Here is a 19065-nt window from a genome sequence, read left to right on the forward strand (position 1 = left end):
CCCTCGGAACCTGACCAGGCCTGAACCAGAGAATTTGCCAGACCACGGAAGGTCGATATTGTCTAGCAGCATTACCCACACTTCCACTGCTGACTGGGCTCTGAGAAGACATATGGGGTAAATCAGAGCTACATAACAGCACAGAACACGGAGAGCCAGGACTGGTGGCTGTCAACAAACTTTATGGGACCTCGGGGAAACTTGGCCCCACCCCTGGTAAGTGGACATCTGGCTCACTAAAGTCATGCTGGATCACGGATGTTGCCGGACTAGAGAGGTTCAACTTGTATTTTAGACAAAGGCAAGTCTTGACTGGGAGTGGGGAGAGGGAGGAAGGTTGTCCCTAAGTAAGAAGGCTTTTGAGAGGCAGGAATAAAAATCTAAGCATGGGGGTGAGGTAGGGAATTGAAAGACATCTGGAAGTCCCAACATGCTGTTAGAGGGGCGCTGGGTGAGGATTAAAGGATTGGTCCCATGGCAGAGAGAACTGCTGTGGCACCTGATAAGGAGCAGGCTGTGGGCACAGAGCAAACATGGTCTAGAAGTTGGGAGACTGTGATGAATGGCTGCTGCCAAAGAACTGAAAGCACGTGTTAACAGTGGCTTAGCTGGTCCATAGCTCTGACCCCAGAAAACTTCAGCATGTCGCTCTGACATCAGGCCCATGGGAGTTCATTTTCTTTGGGGCACTGGCTCTCAGCCAGGGGTATGTGTACCCCCAGGGTACCCAGAGGCCTTCCAGGGCACAGCGCAACTTGTTTAGATCTTTGCCTAGTTTTACTTCAGGCAACATAAAGAGCCAAGTCAGTACAGACTCAAATCTCATACAGACAATGGCCTGTTTCTCCTGCTCTGTAAACTGTACAGTGCCATGGAAGTAATATTTATATTGCAATGCATTTGTTTTATAATGACATGGTAAAAATGAGAGAGTCAGCAGTTATTCAGTAGTAGTGTACCAGGATGCTTTTGTATTTTTAGGTCTGATTTGTTAAGCATGTGGTTTCTAAGTGAGGTGAAACATGGGGGTACACGTGACAAATCAGACTCCTGCAAGAGGTGCAGCCACCTGGAAAGGCTGAGAGACACTGCTTTAGGGTGCTGACAAATGTCGGTTGTAGAACGGCAGCACCAGCTGCTGGAAGGAAACTTAATTGCAGCACCACAGTGAATGGACAGTGTTGTGCACCCTCGTGTTATTGTATAAACGTGAAATATGAGCAAAGGGGAATCAAGGAAAACTCTGGGTATCTGTGACCCCAAACCACACAAGCATTGCTCTTCTGTTCTGCTGTCACAGCACCCCATCCCCCAGTGCATTTCACTGAGACGTAAGGAAATCCCTTATTTACCGGTGTGAGCGTTTGGGCAACAAGTTTGTCTGGTACAACTGAAACTTCGAGCAACGATGACCCTCAGGGTTGTTTAGTTGTCAACAAGAGGAAAAAGTAAAGATAATTTCTTTGTGTGTATGTTTGTATATACACACAAAGCACACCACCACAAAGAGAACGCAATGCCCCCCACAAATACACACATATACATGCCGCACAACCCCCATAACCAAATGCCCCAATTCAAGGAACTGCTAGCAGGTCTGTTTCCGATATTCTCTCCCAATTTACCCAAATACATGCGATGTCGATTTGTTTGATGCTACTATATATACGTAATGTTTCTTGTCATTTTCATACATATACTTGAGCCTTGTCTATATAGAGAAATGTTGCACCGATTTAACCTAATTGATTTTTAAAATCAATCAGTCCAGTGACACTGATACAGACTCCTTACATAGACACACGTCAGCCAATGTAACCCTGTCTTAAATCAATGTAACGTAATTTGGAAATGTGCTGCGTGAAATAAAGCAGCTGTAATTCTCGCTCAAAATTGGTTTAGTTTTTGTGTCAGTAAATTTCTGCATTAAGCTACACTGGTTTAATCTTTGCTTAAATTGCTTTTAAGCATGTCTGCTGTAGAGGATTGTACCAATTTAAACTAGATGTAATGGATTCTTAAAATAGATTTTTAGGCTGGCACAACTTTTCTAATATAGACCAAATCTTCTTTAAGAGTAATTTATTGGCTGGCTGCTCCATTATGACACTACAAGTGTCATGAGCCAATCGGAACTTAGGAGATGTTTAAATAATACAGGTTGAACCTCTCCATGGTCTGGCATGATTTTAGATAGCCGGATGTCCACTTATCATGGGTGTGGCCAAGTTTCCTGTGGTCCCATAAAGATTGTTTACAGCCACCAGGCCAGGTCATTGCCTGTTTTAAGTCAGCACAGCTTCACTGAAGCCAGTAGCTACAACAACTCCACCAGCTGGGCTTAGGGATGTTGAAACGATTAACAGGTTAAACAATAGCACTTCACTGGTTAACCATTTTGATGTAGATCCCGCCCAGTCTGGCCCTGCTGCAACACAGGGTCCCACTGCCCGGTCTCTGCTGCTGCCTGATCCACCAGCCCTGCTACGGCTAAGGCTGCTTTGGCCTGGCCTGGTTGGCCCCCCACTGGAGTTAACAGGAAAGGCCTAGTTAACCAGTAAGCATGCTGATAAGCCTCATGCTTAGCTGGTTAACATCCTTAGCTGGGGTTCAGACTCATTTGCATTCACCTGTGGAATAAGGCACTGCTCAACATGAGTTTGAATATCAGAAGATGGTCCTAAGGTTGCACTAAGATTGCCCTTAAACATCTGGGTACTGTCTGAATTACACACACAAACCTACATTCACATAATGGTAAGGTTGCAACATCAAGCATTCAAAAGTTAAGACATGCCAGAATTAAGGTTAAAAACGAGTCGTCCTGTGACACCTTAGAGCAGGGGTCGGCAACCTTCTCAAACCAAAGAGCCAAACTACATCAAAATTCAGAACAAGTGGTCAACAAATAGGCATCTAAGAATGCCCATTTGCATGACTGAAAATATACAACTTAAGATTATTGATAATTGACATAATAATTAATAGCATAAATGAATCATTGTACTCATAGACTTTATTTAATGGGACTTCTGCTATTGCTGCATCTTTCCGCACAGTTCTTTGAAGTTTACATCATAACTGGTCAAATCCAGCTTCATGCACACATTCAGGCTGTCTTCTGTCAATCTTATGGCAGGGGGGTGGTGATGTAGGGGTGCAGGAGTTTGGGGATGTGAGAGTATGAGGGGCTCAGGGCAGGGGGTTCAGATGTATGATGGGCTCAGGGTTGGTGTCAGGGAAGGGGGTGTGTGCAGGAGTATTATGACATTGCAGCCAGATGGGGCTGGGCCCCAATTGGGGGCTTGTTGGCCAGGCTTCATTTTTAAATAAAGTAAAATATGATGTCCAACGCGAAAGGTTTCAACGTTGTCTTTATTTATGGCAGGAGTGGGAAACCTTTTTTGGGTTGGGAGCCACTGACCCCCACAGAAAAATCAGTCGGGGATCACACAAGTAAGAAGCAAACATTTAAAAAAACCCTCCAAAACCCCCCAACCCTCACTGATGTGACCCCAACTGAAACACCTCACTCCCCTGGTGCACCAGCCCCATAGTGGGTAGAGGAGCAGGGAGGACTGAGGTTCAAGGCCTCAGGCCAGATTTACTCTTCTGGGGTTCCAGGGTTAGTGGATTTTGTGGGTCCCCCAGCCTCTGGATTGGGGCTAAAAATGAGGCATTCAGTATGCGGGACAGGGATACCAGTGAATGGGATAGGGATGGGAGTTCAGGATCTGAGCAGCAGGTGCAATGTAGGAGGGGGTGAGGGTACAAGGTCTGGCCAGGGGGCAAGCTGCCTGGCCAGGAGGCAGGAGCGGGCTGGGGACTTGCTGTCGGGGCAGGGGGTGTCAGGCCAGGGGGCGGAGGGCAGGGGGGATGTTGGCCAGGAGGCTGGGGGAAGAGTGTGTCTGGCCAGGGGGTTGGGAGCAGGGGGGATTTTGGCCAGAGGGCAAGGAGAATGTTGGCCTGGGAGGAGGGGGTGTCTGGCCTGGGGGCCAGGGGATGTCTAGCTGGGAGCAGGGGGTGTCTGGTCTGGGAGCGGAGGGGATGTTGGCCAGGGAGCAGAGGGCAGGAGGGATTTTGGCCAGGGAGTTGGGGGGGATTTTGGGCAGTGGGAAGGGAAGGGGGTCAGGGCATGGAGGGGCACTTATTTGGTTTTTCTCTGCATGGCAGGCGCTGTGTAACATGCCTCCTGCTGCTCCCATTCCCTGGAAGCTTCGGGGAAGGGCTGGCGGGGGGGGCTGCAGGATGTATGTCCTGTGGGATGGAAATGTCAGTGCGCAAGGAGTCATCTTTGGTTCCTGGTTTTCCCCATGCAGGGGGAAGGAAAACGCTGCCACGCCAAGCCATGTTTAGCCTCAGGGCTTCCCCCTGCCCCTCCCCACAGGAAGCTGCACTGGTATTCGAGTTTTGCGAGGGCTCCCTGCTGCCGGGGGAGAAAGAGGTGGCTGAGCTGGAGCTCCAGAATAGCCATATCTAGTTCCCTAGAGAGCCATCATATTTGGCTCGGGACGGGAGCCATAGGTTGCCAACCCCTGCCATAGAGACTAACAAAAATATATAGTATCATCATGATGATCTGATGAAGTGGGTTTTACCCACAAAAGCTCATGACACTCTGTATCTTTGTTAGTCTCTAAGGGCATGTCTAGACTACACGCCTCTACCGACAGAGGCATGTAAATTAGACTACCCGGCATAGTCAATGAAGCAGGGATTCCCTTGTTGACCGATCCGCATCTTAACTCGCATGCTGTGCCGACAATCAGCTGAGCTGGCACAATGCGGCGGCCATTTTTATTTGAATGAAGCTGGGGATATTTAAATCCCGGCTTCATTGACTATGTCGGGTAGCCTATTTTACATGCCTCTGTCGTCAGAGGCATATAATCTAGATGTACCCTAAGGTGCCACAGGACGATTTGTTTTTAAAGTTTCAGACTAACACGGCTACCCCTCTGAGAATTAAGGTTGCCAGCACAACCTTAATTTAACCCCTTGCTTTTGTATGTACTATGGAACAATCTTTTTAGATGATCAGATACAGATTGTTTTTTCCCACAGGACCGCTGTCTCATTCAGGGCATACAATGAATGGATGGTGCTCACTGAATAATAATTCAACATTTGGATTTCTCCTCCATTGTTCAGTCTGCATCTTGTGGCAAAAGAAGTAATTTTGAACAAATTTGTGTAACCTGGAAGAAAAGTTAGGTGACCCTGTAATTAAAAATTGTGTCATAAGCCATATGCACAAGAGAACATAAGTAAAGTTCTGGCGTTTCCTAAGTTTTGAGTGTTGAACTTCAACCAAAGGTCAGGGTCCAGGTTGGACAGCGGTGAGATGTGCCATTCTTTGATCTGCGCATTGAGGGGAGTAGCGCTGTGGAATTTGAAGCACACTGAGACATTGTGCATGCGTGGGGAAAGTACAAGTGTCTAACAGGAAGGGGTTTGAGGATAGGGCTGGTTGAAAACACCCAGATGATACATTTTTCAACAAAAAATGGCTTTCTGAGTAATACGAACGTTCTGGACGGTGCTTAGAGCATAGCTGGGAATTGTGTAGCTAAGGAGGCTGTTCTCGAGGGGCAGCCAGAAGCTGGAAGGTGTGGCGTGAACAAGGCATGAGACTGCAGGGAGAGAAAGGAGGGTCTCGTGGCTAAGGCAGTTAAATGCTGCTCTAAAGCATTGGAATTGGTCCCTGCCTCTGCAACTGAGTTACTGTGTGATGCTGGGAAAATCACTTAATCCAGGCTTTCCCCAGGAGGCTATTGTGTGTTCCTTTGTTCTTTCTCTCTGGATGGTTCAACTTCAGACAGCAGGGTCATGGCTTGCTGAAGCACTGAGCAAGCCCAGCCTGAAATCAGCAGTAGTGCGCTTGGAGCGCAGAAAGCGCTAGCTAACACGGGGGAAGGAAAGCTTGTTCTCCAGAAGGGCTGAGCTAGGTGGTGTGGCCAGAACGTGGGGTGTGAAAGCACTCCGGTGGCATGTAGGCCTGTTGAAGACACTGGGAGAGGTGAGGGGGAACTGAAGTGGCAGGCGGATCTGATGCCAACCCTGAATGGATCCCACGATGCTTTGCACACTTGCTGCCTAGCCTGGCTGGACATCAGCTAGCCAAGTTAGGCAGGAGAGGGAGAACAGCTCTTCCTCCACACAGAGAGTACAGATAAACTGGGATTGACACAACAAAATGGCCCAAACTGGAGGTAAGCCAGGATCTTAGGTTTAACCCTTTGGTGCCACAGGGTTTTCAGGGACCAGGTGTGTTTGATTTTACAAGCTCAATCCTAGTGACAGCATGCAGTAAACCTATGCCAAGGTTTTGATTCAGCACCTTGGTGAGTCAGCACCTTCAGCAGTCTCCACCTTGGAGGTTTCCCATCCATCTGCTGATCACGTCCAGCCCTACTTAGCTTCTGGTGTCACCTGTCCAAGGCCATGGAAGCATCTTGAGCAGACACAGGGAGAAACAAAGCGCCGTTAATCCCTGCAGCTCTGTCCCTGCTTTGAGCTGTGCTTGTTTAAATGGGCCTGGAATCCAAATGGGACCGGTCCAAACGTAGGGATGGGGTGGGAATTAGCCCAAGGAGAGGCTCTGGGGAGGCCAATGAACGTTAACGCTGCCTATGAAATGTGAAGGGGAGCTGTGTCCTCGGGTCTCATTGCTGCTGGGTAAGTACAGTGAAGGGACATGCCATGTGCTTTACTGCCGATTCTAGCAAGCAGCTCTCTTCTGTCTCCAGGGCTGCATCTATACTGGCTGCGAGTATCTGCGCAAGAATACTGACTTTGTACTGTACAAAATCAGTGGTTCTTGCGCAAATACTCCTATGCTCCCGCTCAGGGATAAGCCCTCTTGCGCAAGTATTCTTGCGCAAGAAGGCCAATGTAGACAGACAGGTTAATTTCTTGCGCAAGAAAGCCCGATGGCTAAAATGGCCATCAGATCTTTCTTGTGCAAGAGAGTGTCTACACTGGGCACGGATGCTTTTGCGCAAAAGCAAATCTTTTGCGCAAAGGCACATGCCAGTATAGACTCTCTCTTGCGCAAATACTTTTAACGGAAGAACTTTTCCGTTAAAAGTATTTGCGCAAAATCATGCCAGTCTAGACACAGCCTAATTCCTTCCCGGTAAAGACGTGTTTAGGACACGGGGATATGACACCATCCCAAGTCAGCGATTCCTTAGCAGTCCCTAGGGTTGTTGCTACACTTCAAAGGCGGAGGCGCCCTATTGACTAATAAAATACTCAATGCAAAATGCATCGACTGTTCGATTGGTCAATTACTCGATATTTAACATCCCTAAATTGAAGAGAGCATGTTTCCTGGTACCTAACCGCAAGATTTGCCTCTTCTTCTATGTTGGGAACCAATCCATAGATGCCCCGATATCGCCCTCCAGTCAAGTACGTGTACCCACATACATCTTACTATAACTCCTCCCTACGCTACGCCAGTGGGGCTCTTTTCCCTCGGAGGCTGGTTCTGAGCCAGCGCCCCAGGCTGGCAGTAGGGGGCAGTGTGCTGAGAAGGCCCCCCGTCTGCATGTGACACAAAACAGTGCCTGAGGGAGCGCTAACCATCCCATGGCTGTTTTTACATGAGCAGGGGGTTCAGCCTGGTCTCCTGGTCAGATTAAGGATGTTAAATTTAGATTAATTAACTAACCGAATAGCTGATGCAATTTGCATCACCTATTTAATTAGTTGATAAGGGCACCTCCGCCTTTCTAATGTAGCAAGAGCCCTGCCGGCTCTTGGTACGTTTCAAAGACGGAAGCTCAAGCAGTCCCCCACTGGCCCTTCGCTCCCAGCTTTTGGAACATACAAGAGCGGGCGCTTAAGGTTAGGCTCTTCTACATTTGTACATTTCAAAAGTAGGGAGCATGGGGCCAGCAGGGGATCGCTTGAGTCCCCCACTCACTCCCTGCTCCCACTGGACTTCTGCTTTTGAAATGTAGCAAGAGCTCAGATTGGATATTCCTCCAAAGCGGAACGAATCCTTTTTGGGTTAAAGGTCGCAATGTTCCGGGAGAAAACTTCAAGAAACTATTTTTGTCGTCAATGTCAAGGCGCAGGGTGATCCCTTTTCCTGACCTGCTCTGCTAGAAAAATGTGGCTGGCCAGTTGCGTAGGCTGGTGCAAAAGGGCTGGGATGAGGTGTTGCTCTTCTGTGCCTGCTCTCCTTCTCTTTCGTGGCACAGCTGACCTTGTATCATGCTGCATTTGAGAGCTGTGATGGTTAGCAGGGCACAGAATGGAAGAATTCTGCCCCCACCCACTGTAAGGCAACAGTTTGTCCCATGATGTGATGTTGAATTTTGTAAGATGGACACATAAGAACGACCAGACTGGGTCAGACCAAAGATCCATCCAGCCCAGTTTCCTGTCTGCCCACAGTGCCCAAAGCCAGGTGCCCCAGAGGGAGTAAATAGAACAGGTAATCATCACATGATGCCTCTCCTGTCATCCATGTCCAGACAAACAGAGGCTAGGGACACCATTACTACCCATGCTGGCTAATAGCCGTTGATGGACCTAACCTCCATGAATCTATCTAGCTCTTTTTTGAACCCTGTTAAAGTCCTGGTCTTTACCATGTCCCCTAGCAAGGGGTTCTACAGGTTGACTGTGCATTGCATGAAGAAAAACTTCCTTTAGTTTGGTTTAAATCCTAGTTCCTATATTGTGGGAATAAGTAAATAACTTTTCCTTATTCACTTTGTCCACACCAGTAGTGATTTTACAGACCTTTATTCTATACCCGCTTAGTCTCCTCTTTTTCTAAGCTGCAAAGTTTACGTCTTTTTAATCTCTCTTCATATGGGACCTGTTTCAAACCCCTCATCATTTTCATTGCCCTTTTCTGACTGTTTCCCCCTCCTGCATATTTCAGCCCCATCTTAGTGCTCTCTCTCCTTGCAGTGTGTGACATGCGGGAAAGCATTTAAGAAGCTCTGGTCTCTCCACGAACACAATAAAATCGTCCATGGCTACGCGGAAAAGAAGTTCTCTTGTGAAATTTGCGAGAAGAAATTCTACACCATGGCGCACGTGCGGAAACACATGGTTGGTGAGTGTATGGGTGTTTGTGCTGGGGTTAGCGGGGGAGGGGAAATCACACTTAATAGAGATGCAGTTTACCCCTAGACTGCTCTGAAGAAGTTTCCCACGTATCTCTTAAAGCACTGAAATTAGAACTGGGCAAATAACTGGTTTTTTCAGTTAGTTGGCAGTTTCCAGTTGAATCAAATGTTTTGTTAGACAAAATCAAATCTTTTCAATTCTGATCATTTTAAAAGTTTTTTGACATTTTAAATAAAATTAGTTTCAATCCAAAAAATTGTGGTTTGTTTAAAAAATGTATACATGAAATGGTTTAATTTTTCTGAATTCTTTTAACGTGAGTCATTCAGGGAAGCAGACTTGTGAATTTGTGAAACATTTGGGTGTTGCCAAGTCTGCATTTTTTTTTGCTGGGGTGCGGGGGGAAATTGGTCAGAAATTTTCACGCTGTCCTAAATGAAACGTGTGTGTTCTCTGGAACTAGTCTATGGAGGAGATGGAAGATGGGCGCTTCAGAGACAATGCTGCTTTCCTTGTACTAATACATTTCCTAGTTTAGTGTTAGCATAAAATCTTAGAATCCTAGGGCTGGAAGAGACCTCAGGAGTCAAGAACAAACCCCTGCTGGACCAATCCCAACTAAACCATCCCAGCCAGGACTTTGTCAAGCCAGGATTCCACCCCCTCCCTAGGGAACCCATCCCAGTGCTTCACCCCCCTCCTAGAGAAATAGCTTTTCCTAATATCCAGCCTAAACCTCCCCCACTGCAACTTGAGACCATTGCTCCTTGATCTGCCATCCGTCACTACTGAGAACAGCCTCTCTCCATCCTCTTTGGAACCTCCCTCCAGGAAGTTGAAGGCTGCTCTCAAATCCCCCCTCCCTCTTCTCTTCCGCAGACTAAACAAGTCCAAATCCCTCAGCCTCTCCTCATAAGTCATGAAGTCATGTGCTCCAGTCCTCTAATCATTTTTGTTTCCCTCCGCTGGACCCTCTCTAATGCGTCCACATCCTTTCTGTAATGTGGGCCCCAGAATTGGATGCAATACTCCAGATATGGCCACACCAGTGCTGAATAAAGGGGAATAATCTCTTCTCTAGATCTGCTGGCAATGCTCCTCCTAATGCACCCTAATATGCTGTTAGCCTTCTTGGCTAATGGCATATTGACTCATATCCAGCTTCTCATCCACTGTAATCCCTAGGTCCTTTTCTGATGAACTGCTACTTAACCATTCGGTCCCCAGCCTGTAACACTGCTTGGGATCCTTCCATCTCAAGTGGAGGACTCTGCACTTCTCCTTGTTGAATCCCATGAGATTTCTTCTGGCCCAATCCTCCAATTTGTCTAGATCACTCTGGATCCTGTCCCTACCCTCCAATTTGTCTACTTCTCCCCCTAGCTTAGTGTCATCTGCAAACTTGCTGAGGGTGCAATCCATCCCCTCATCCAGGTCATTAATAAAGATGTTGAACAAAACCGGCCCTAAAACCGATCCTTGGGGCACTCCGCTAGAAACCGACCACCAACCAGACATTGAGTCATTGGTCACTACCTGTTGAACCCGACAATCTAGCAAGCTTTCGGCCACCTTACAGTGCATTTATCCAATCCATACTTGCTTAACTTGCTGGCAAGAATTATGTGGGAGACCATATGAAAAGCTTTGCTAAAGTCAAGATATTTCACATCCACTGACTTCCCCATGTCCACAGAGCCAGTTACCTCGTCACAGAAGGCAATCAGATTGGTCAGGCATGGCTTGCCCTTGGCAAATCAATGTTGATAATTCCTGATCACTTTCTTCTCTTTCAAGTGCTTCAAAATGGGTTCCTTGAGGATCCCCTCCGTGATTTTTCGGGGAGTGAATCTTTACCATTGGCACATGGCAGCTGACCACTCCAGTTGCCCCTAATTCACGTAGTATTTGAATGCAGGTTGTCAAACTTTCAGGATCATTGCATCTGTATCATCCCTCTGAGATGCATTTCTGGTGTCTGGCCTCCAGCCATAGCCTGTTCCATTCTCTTCTGCTTTGCCCCATTCTCTTCTGCCCGGAGGTTTATGGCTTCACAGGCTCTGCCATATACTATCAGATCTCCAGTGGATTTGAAAACACCTACCGCCCTGCTCTTTTGCTTCTTTCTGAACACAATGACAGCATTTGTTGGTGTGTTTGTGTGTGTTTGTTGTGTTGGTTTTTTTTAACTAAACTAAAGTACAGTGATTCTCAGGGCAAAAGCATGACCAAGAAAACATACGCAGAACAATAAAAGGATTGAAACACTCTCCAAACACACCAGGAATTGCCCATGTTCCACATGCAAGGGGAGGTAGGTTTGGGGCTTCCCTAGGCCAAAGATCCTGTCCTTTTAGCTGCATCAAAAGGAAGCCTTGAACTTCAATCTTTTATATCAGAAGTTCTGCTTTGCCTCCCAGCCTCCAGAACATGGGTAAAAACAGTTACTCTTGTAGTGCCTCAGGAGGTGAGGATGAACATCTGCAAGGCCAGCCTTGAGATTGTGCATAAATCATCCTCGGGTGATTTCATATTCCGCAGGAAACCAACTCAACAAGCCAAGAATACGCACATACACGTTGCCTGCATTGGCGCAAAGTGCTATGAATAATCTGCAGCTTGTTACTGTTCAGCCCATCTCAGAAAAATGGCTTTTTCAGTTTTCATGGTTTAAACATAAAACACAATCTTCTCCTTACCCCCCTGGGTGTGTATCTCTCCCAGGTCGCAGGTGGCTTATGGCAAAGCTTAAGTGGCGGGTCTGCTCAGAAAAGTGACTGTGTCAAAACAACCCTTCTCAATGCATCTGAGTCAGAGTAAATTGAGGCAGGATGAGTTTTCAGTGCCTGTTAGCCCTGCAGAGTCAACACAGCTGTGGGAGAGTGGGCTAGAGTCTCTTCCTCTTTTTGCTTGATCATTGGGACTGTTAATTAAGTTACATGGTCAAAGGCTGCTCGTCAATCACTGAGAACATTGGGCTTTGAAAGGAGTAAGAACTGGCAACATTTGGCCTGCTAATTATATGCATAAGAAGGAAAGAGCCCAACTGGAGAATCAAAAGACAGGACTATGCAGCACTTTAAAGACTAACAAGATGGTTTATTAGGGGATGAGCTTTCGTGGGCCAGACCCACTTCCTCGGATCAATTTGTGGAAGAAAATTGGCACGACCATATATACCAAAGTGATACAATCAAAAAAAAAGTGAACACATATAAAATTGACAAATCAGATTTTAGAACAGGGGAAGGTTAGTGTCTGTGAGGTAATGATATTAGGGGTGATAATTGGGGAAGCTATCTTTGTAACGGGTGAGATAATTAGCATCTTTGTTAAGACCCATACATAAAGTGTCAAATTTAAGCATGAATGACAGTTCTGAGGCTTCCCTTTGAAGTCTGGAGTTAAAATCACTTTGAAGCAATATGCATGTTTTAAGGTCATTGAGAGAATGGTCAGTCTGGTTAAAGTAGGAATAAGAGATCCTCCGGAAAAGGGCTTTATTCCGGAGGATCGCGCCAGTCTGGACACTCTTTTCCGGCTTTTCCCCAAGCTGGAAAAAAAGCGACAGCCATGTTTATTTAAATCCCGCGGGGGATATTTAAATCCCCCCGCAGATTTCCCTATTCCAAAGTTCGAAATTAGCATGCCTCTTCCGAAGAAGGGGCCAGTGTAGACGTAGCCTTTATGTATGGGTCTTAACAAAGATGCTAATTATCTCACCCGTTACAAAGATAGCTTCCCCAATTATCACCCCTAATATCATTACCTCACAGACACTAACCTTCCCCTGTTGTAAAATCTGATTTGTCAATTTTATATGTGTTCACTTTTTTTTGATTGTATCACTTTGGTATATATGGTCGTGCCCATTTTCTTTTACAAACTGATCTGAGGAAGTAGGTCTGGCCCACGAAAGCTCATCCCCTAATAAACCATCTTGTTAGTCTTTAAAGTGCTTCATAGTCCTGTCTTTTGTTTCAGCTAGACCAGACTAACATTACTGCATCTCTATCACTATTCAACTGCAGAGTGTCCATCAGAGGGCAACAGAAATGATGAGGGGGCTGGAGCAGATGGGTTACAAGGAGAGGCTGAGGGATTTGGGATTATTTAGTCTGCAGAAGAGAAGAGTGGGGGGGATTTGAGAGCAGCCTTCAACTCCCTGAAGGGGGTTTCCAAAGAGGATGGAGAGAGGCAGTTCTCAGTGGGGGCAGATGACAAAACGAGGAGCAATGAACTATTTCCCTAGGAGGGTGGGGAAGCACTGGAATGAGTTACCTAGGGAGACGGTGGAATCTCCACAGTTAGAGGGTTTTAAGGCCCAGCTTGACAAAGCCCTGGCTGGGGTGATTGAATTGGGGTTGGTCCTGCTTTTAGCAGGGGGTTGAACTGGACGACTCCTGAGGTCTCTTCCAGCCCTCGGATTCTGTGATTCTATAAACTGGACTCTCTGATTCCAGGCTGTTTTTTCAGGGCTGGTGGCTAGGAAAAAAACCTCTCTTTGCTGAGCCAGTTTGCCCTGGATTTCATTGGCAGACAGCAAGGACACCAACTGTTATTTTGTGTCTCTTTAATAAAGAGCAGTAACTAGGAGACAGCACATTTTTTTTGTGTTCTATAAATATTAAAAGAGAGGGTGATAAATACAAAAGGTCAGGGACTGCCGTGGCGGCTGGAGAGCGCAGCCCATGAGTGGCAGAAGGTGTTGGTGTTATTTCGGAAAAGTAGTCGCTGCTTTTTAAAATCACTCCATCCCATTTGCCCCGTCTTTCCCACACTCAGCCATTAATCTAACACCGACGTTAAGGAGCACCGCCTTTCGTTCATTCGCCTTGCAGCGCCCTGACGTGTGACGTCTGGATCCGCGGGCTTCGGCATGCCAGAGATGGGCTCCGTCCGGAGGGAGCCCAGAGGCGTTCTTGCAGTTATGGCACGTGCCATCACTTCCTCTGTCGAGTCTTACTGCCTTTTTTTGTCTTCATTTGCAGCGCACACCAAGGATATGCCGTTCACGTGCGAGACGTGTGGGAAGTCGTTCAAACGGAGCATGTCCCTGAAAGTCCATTCTCTTCAGCACTCGGGGGAAAAGCCTTTTAAATGTGAGGTAAGGGAAGAAATTCTGCGGACGCTTCCACCCCTAAAAAGCTCCCGTCCCCTACGCCCTGATCATGGCGAGTCACTTGCTTTCTGTCTAGGATTTCCAGTCTATAATTAGCACACTCACAGGTTCCACCACTAGCCCTTTTGCATCATAACCCTTTTGTGCTAATCTCTTCCATTTCTTGCAACCCAGAGCATCTTTCTGTCATCCGGGCCTTGCCCTATGCTTCACAAACACTACCTCAGCCTTTCAAAAGGCCCCTGGGAAGGAGATAATACCAAATGAACCAGCAAGTCATCACCAGGGATCCTAGTTTGTCGTGATGGAGCCTGCCCCTCTAATTTTAAAAACAACCCATAAGAATCCTCATTGTTCCGTGATTAAAATGAAATCCAACAGCAGGAGCCTGCCGCCTGGGGCTGACAACCCGGGGCTGACAGCTCGTCCCGCCCCAGCGTCTCTAAAAATGCAAACTTTGGTTTTCTGCGGCACGTGGATTTTGCCCGTTACTCGTGTGAGTGCTCTTCACTGCCCTCTCTGAATATAATTTGAGTAGCCAACAATCTCCTTCTAGGCCAACGGTGGGGGAGCAAGATATAGCCCACGAGTTGGGTCCAGCCCGTGGGCCACCCTGCCGAGACCGTCAGGCAGAGAGCTGCCAACTGCTTCAAAGGAGCCCCATGCCGCTTTAAGCAGCTGGCCGCTAACTGTTGCTCTCTGCTCCAGGTGCCAAGGGGAGGGGGAGGTTTCACAGAAACTGACCAATGGGTCCTTAGAGATTTTTCTGGGGGCGGGGGTACTGCATAAAGCCTCCCTCCAGCACCCAAAGCAGAGAATCACAGGGAACAGACAGCCATTTTGAGCAGCCCGGGGGCTGTGGCAGGCAGGGAGCCTGCCTCGGTCCTGCAGGGCTGCTGGCTGGGAGCCACTTAGGTAAACACCTCTTGGCCTGTGCCTCCCTCTGCCACCTCATCCCCTCCTTCCTCCCAACTCGCTGCCCCAGGTCACCATTCTAACCCTCTGCATCCCCGCTCCCCATCTCCCCCAAGTCATAACTCCCTCCCAGACGCTGCACCCTCCCTCCTACCGTCATACCCAGGCCAGAATCCTCCCCACCCCCCCGGACCCTATACCCCAAGCCACTGCCCCAGGTCACAACCCCCTCCTTCACCCAAACTCCCTCTCAGACCCCACACCGTCTCCTGCAACCCAGTCCTCTATTCTAAGCTTCCTTCTGCACCCAACCTCCATTCCAGACCCTGTACCCCTTCATAGAAATGTGTAGCCCTTGACCACTTGCCAAAATCTTGGGATGTGTCTAGACTGACCAGTTTTTCCGGAAAAGTGGCTGCTTTTCCGCAAAAACTTGCCAGCTGACTACACTGGCCGCTTGAATTTCCACAAGAATACTGACTTCCTACTGTCTGAAATCAGTGCTTCTTGCGGAAATGCTATGCTGCTCCCGTTCGGGCAAAAGTCCTTTTGCGCCAAGCTTTTGCGCCAAAGGGCCAGTGTAGACAGCTCAGATTTGTTTTGCACAAAAAAGCCCCGATCGTGAAAATGGCAATCAGGGCTTTTTTGCGGAAAAGCGCGTCGAGATTGGCACGGACGCTTTTCCACAAAAAGTGCTTTTGCAGAAAAGCGTCCGTGCCAATCTAGACGCTCTTTTCCGCAAATGCTTCTAACGGAAAACTTTTCCGTTAAAAACATTTGTGGAAAATCATGCCAGTCTAGACGTAGCCTTGGCGTGTCCCCACCATCAAACATTATTTTCTGCCCTGTTCTAGGCCAGGTAAGCTGTGCTTCTGGGGGAGAGCTCTATGCCCTCATGGTTTCTGTGGATGGCTTCTCTTGCCATCAGTAGCCGTAGCGTGCAGCAGACTTGACACGTTCGTACTATGCTTATTTTACAGGCAAGGAAACTGAGGTCTGAGAGGTTCTGACTTCTCCTGAGTAACTAGCCAGGCTGGGGAAGGAACCCAGGAGTGCTAGTTCTCAGTACTACATCTTACTCACAGCCCTGTTATTTCTGGGAGCTTTCACTCAGTGTCCTGTGGAGCAAATTAAGGGCTTGAGCCAACCTGATTTGACTTGCATTCCCCAAGTGTCACTTCACTTAAAAGCTACTTGCTTACAAAATCAGGAAGAAACTTTCCCGGGGGCAAGTTATTCTATAAAGTGCCAACCTGAGCTCCCCTCTGCAGCAGCTGATCACTGCTGGAGACAGGACACTGGACTAGACGGACCGAGAGTTGGATCCAGCGTGGTGGCAATTCCTGTGTTTCAGGGAGAAAAGCCGCAAGCTGGTTTAGGGACTTTAATGTGCACAGTTACACGCAGGACCTACCTCCCGCCTCCCCCCCCACACACACTCACGATGCTGCCTCTGATACAGAGGCAGCGGCACTGGAGGGGGAGCAGGCAGGAGCCAGTGCTCATGGGGAGCCGGCTTAAAAGCACTCCCCATGTGCACTCCCCAAATTTTCAGCAGTTACACATTTACTTGAATAAACTCATTTGAACATCTCTCCCTTTTAGTAGACATCCCTATGCTGGCTCTAACAGAGCTAGCCCATCAAAATCGGACGTATATCCGTGGCAGCACGAACGGCAGGAGGGTCAAGCCCTGTGAATACATACGTGCACTCTGAGAGCAAGTGTGGGTGTGTCTCCCCATGGAGGGTATGACCCCTCCTGCCCCCAGGAGGGCATCCCCGAAGAGCTGGACTATTATAAACTTACCAGCTTAGCAGCTCTTTGGCGGTAGCTCATTGGGCAGAGGCCACTGTATTTGAGAGCAAAAGCCGCTACTTTTATTAGCCTTGTTTCTGTAGCTTAGCTGATGCCCTGGTGATTGCTGTATCTGTGGATTGTTGTTTGTCAAGCTGTGTTCGGGCTTTGTGTAAAGCAACATACTCTAGTGGTTACCTAAAGGGCTGGGAATTAAGAGCACTGGGTTCTTTCCCTGGCTCTGATGTGCTTTGGATGAGTCCTCTAAACTCACTGGTTCAGATCCTCAGCTGGTGTAAATTAACATCAGTGGAGCTAAAGTGATTTATACCAGCTGAGGTTTGGGCCTTCTGTGTTTTAGTTCTCACCCTTTCCAGACCACTGTCCCCCTTTCAGAAGTCAGATTTGTCTTGTGTACCCCAAGTTTCGCTTCACTTAAAAAGGACTTTCTTATAAAAATCAGACAGAAAAATACAAAAGTGTCCCAACATACTGCTACTGACAAATTGCTACCTTTCTCATTCTGCCATATAAGTATAAAATAAGTTGATTGGAATATAAACCTTGTACTTGCACACCAGTGTATAGTGCAGGTTGAATCTCTCTAGTCTGGCACTTTCTGGTCCAACAACATCTATGGTCCGGCATGATTTTGGTTAGCCAGAAGTCTGCTTATCATCGGTGTGGCCAAGTTTCCCATAGTCCCCTGAAGTTTATTTAGTCACCAGTCCCGGCTCTCAGTGTTCTGTGCTGTTATTTAGCTCTAATTTATCCCTAAATTTCTTCTCAGAGCCCAGTCAGCAGTGGAAGTGTTGGTAATGCTGCTAGACAATGTTGATCTCCCGTGGTTCAGCAAATTCTCTAGTTTGGCACCAGTGAGGTCCGGAGGGGCCGGGCTAGAGCGGTTCAACTTGTATAGAGAGCAATATAAATAAGTCATTGTATGAAATATTAGTTTGTACTGACTTCACTAGTGCTCTTTATGTAGCCTGTTGTAAACCTAGGCAAATATTTGGGGATTTTGTTGTGCCTACCGGAAGATCTCTGTGTACCCCCAGGGCATGCCTATCTCTGGTTGAGAACCACTGCTTTAGTTACCCCTTGGTAAGGAAAGATTTGGTGTGCATTTCAGTGTTCCACAGGGTGCCTGGCAGACCACAGCTGTTATCTGAAGATAAAATCAGTTTCTCCCAAATTAAACAAGCTTTGAGCTCAGCCCAAGAGGGATTCCTTCTGGGAAGCTTTCAGGATTTAGTGTAATCTGCATGGCAGGGTTATTATTTGAGCTGTCAATCCTACAGTCTTTAGGAGAGATCTTAATAAAACCAGAGTAAGGGCTTAATAAGAATTGAGTCTGGCCCCTAATAATAACCCTAGTTATTTGAAATGTCTTGTGATAACATTTGCTTCTTATCTAAGAGTCCATTTTCTGCCACTGACTCCTTGTGAACCTTGGGCATGTCTCTTCTTAAGATCTCAGAGCCTCACTTTCCCCCCCTATAAAATGGAGATTACTACCTATGACTGAGCCTGAACGAGCTCAGTCGAAAATAAGCCCACTTCTTCTGCTGCGGCCGAAAACAACCCCACGCCTGCTCTGGGGGCCGCTTGCCTTCGTCTCTCACTTCGGCCTCTCTGTTTCAGAACTGCAACGAGCGGTTCCAGTACAAGTACCAGCTGCGCTCTCACATGAGCATCCACATCGGACACAAGCAGTTCATGTGCCAGTGGTGTGGGAAGGACTTCAACATGAAACAGTATTTCGATGAGCACATGAAAACGCACACGGGTGAGAACTCCCCTCCCGCCCAGCGGCCCCCTCCCCCAGCATTAGAGTCCCCGGGGGTAGCCTGCGTTAGCTGCTGCCTCCTGTAAGAGCCACAGGGGACGTGGTGCACAGAATCTCTCTGCTGCCGCTCCCCGTCGCTCCCCATTCCGGCCTGTGGGGGCAGGGTCTGGCACCTGGATAGTAATGCGATGGGAGCATTAGCAATGCCTAGGAGCCAGGCCCGACAACAGAGGGGGCGGGGGGAAAAGGTGGTAGGAAATCGCCCTGGATCCTGGTGATTCTAAAGGACCAGCTGACACCACCGCTACCACGGCAACCCCGGGCCCCGTAAATCATGACTGGAGCG

General features: G+C 47.8%; 1 protein-coding gene across 2 annotated transcripts in view; it reads left to right on the forward strand.

Moving 5' to 3' along the window:
• Positions 1–19065, forward strand: part of ZBTB47 (zinc finger and BTB domain containing 47) — an 84303-nt gene that overhangs the window by 58892 nt on the left and 6346 nt on the right. For both annotated transcript variants that reach the window (XM_075922895.1, XM_075922896.1), the window contains exons 3-5: positions 8935–9082; positions 14088–14203; positions 18575–18719. In XM_075922895.1, coding sequence (XP_075779010.1) covers positions 8935–9082; positions 14088–14203; positions 18575–18719 — 409 coding nt within the window. The remainder of the gene's footprint in view (positions 1–8934; positions 9083–14087; positions 14204–18574; positions 18720–19065) is intronic.

Source organism: Pelodiscus sinensis, chromosome 2 (genome assembly GCF_049634645.1).
Source record: "Pelodiscus sinensis isolate JC-2024 chromosome 2, ASM4963464v1, whole genome shotgun sequence".
Taxonomy (NCBI): Eukaryota; Metazoa; Chordata; order Testudines; family Trionychidae; genus Pelodiscus; species Pelodiscus sinensis.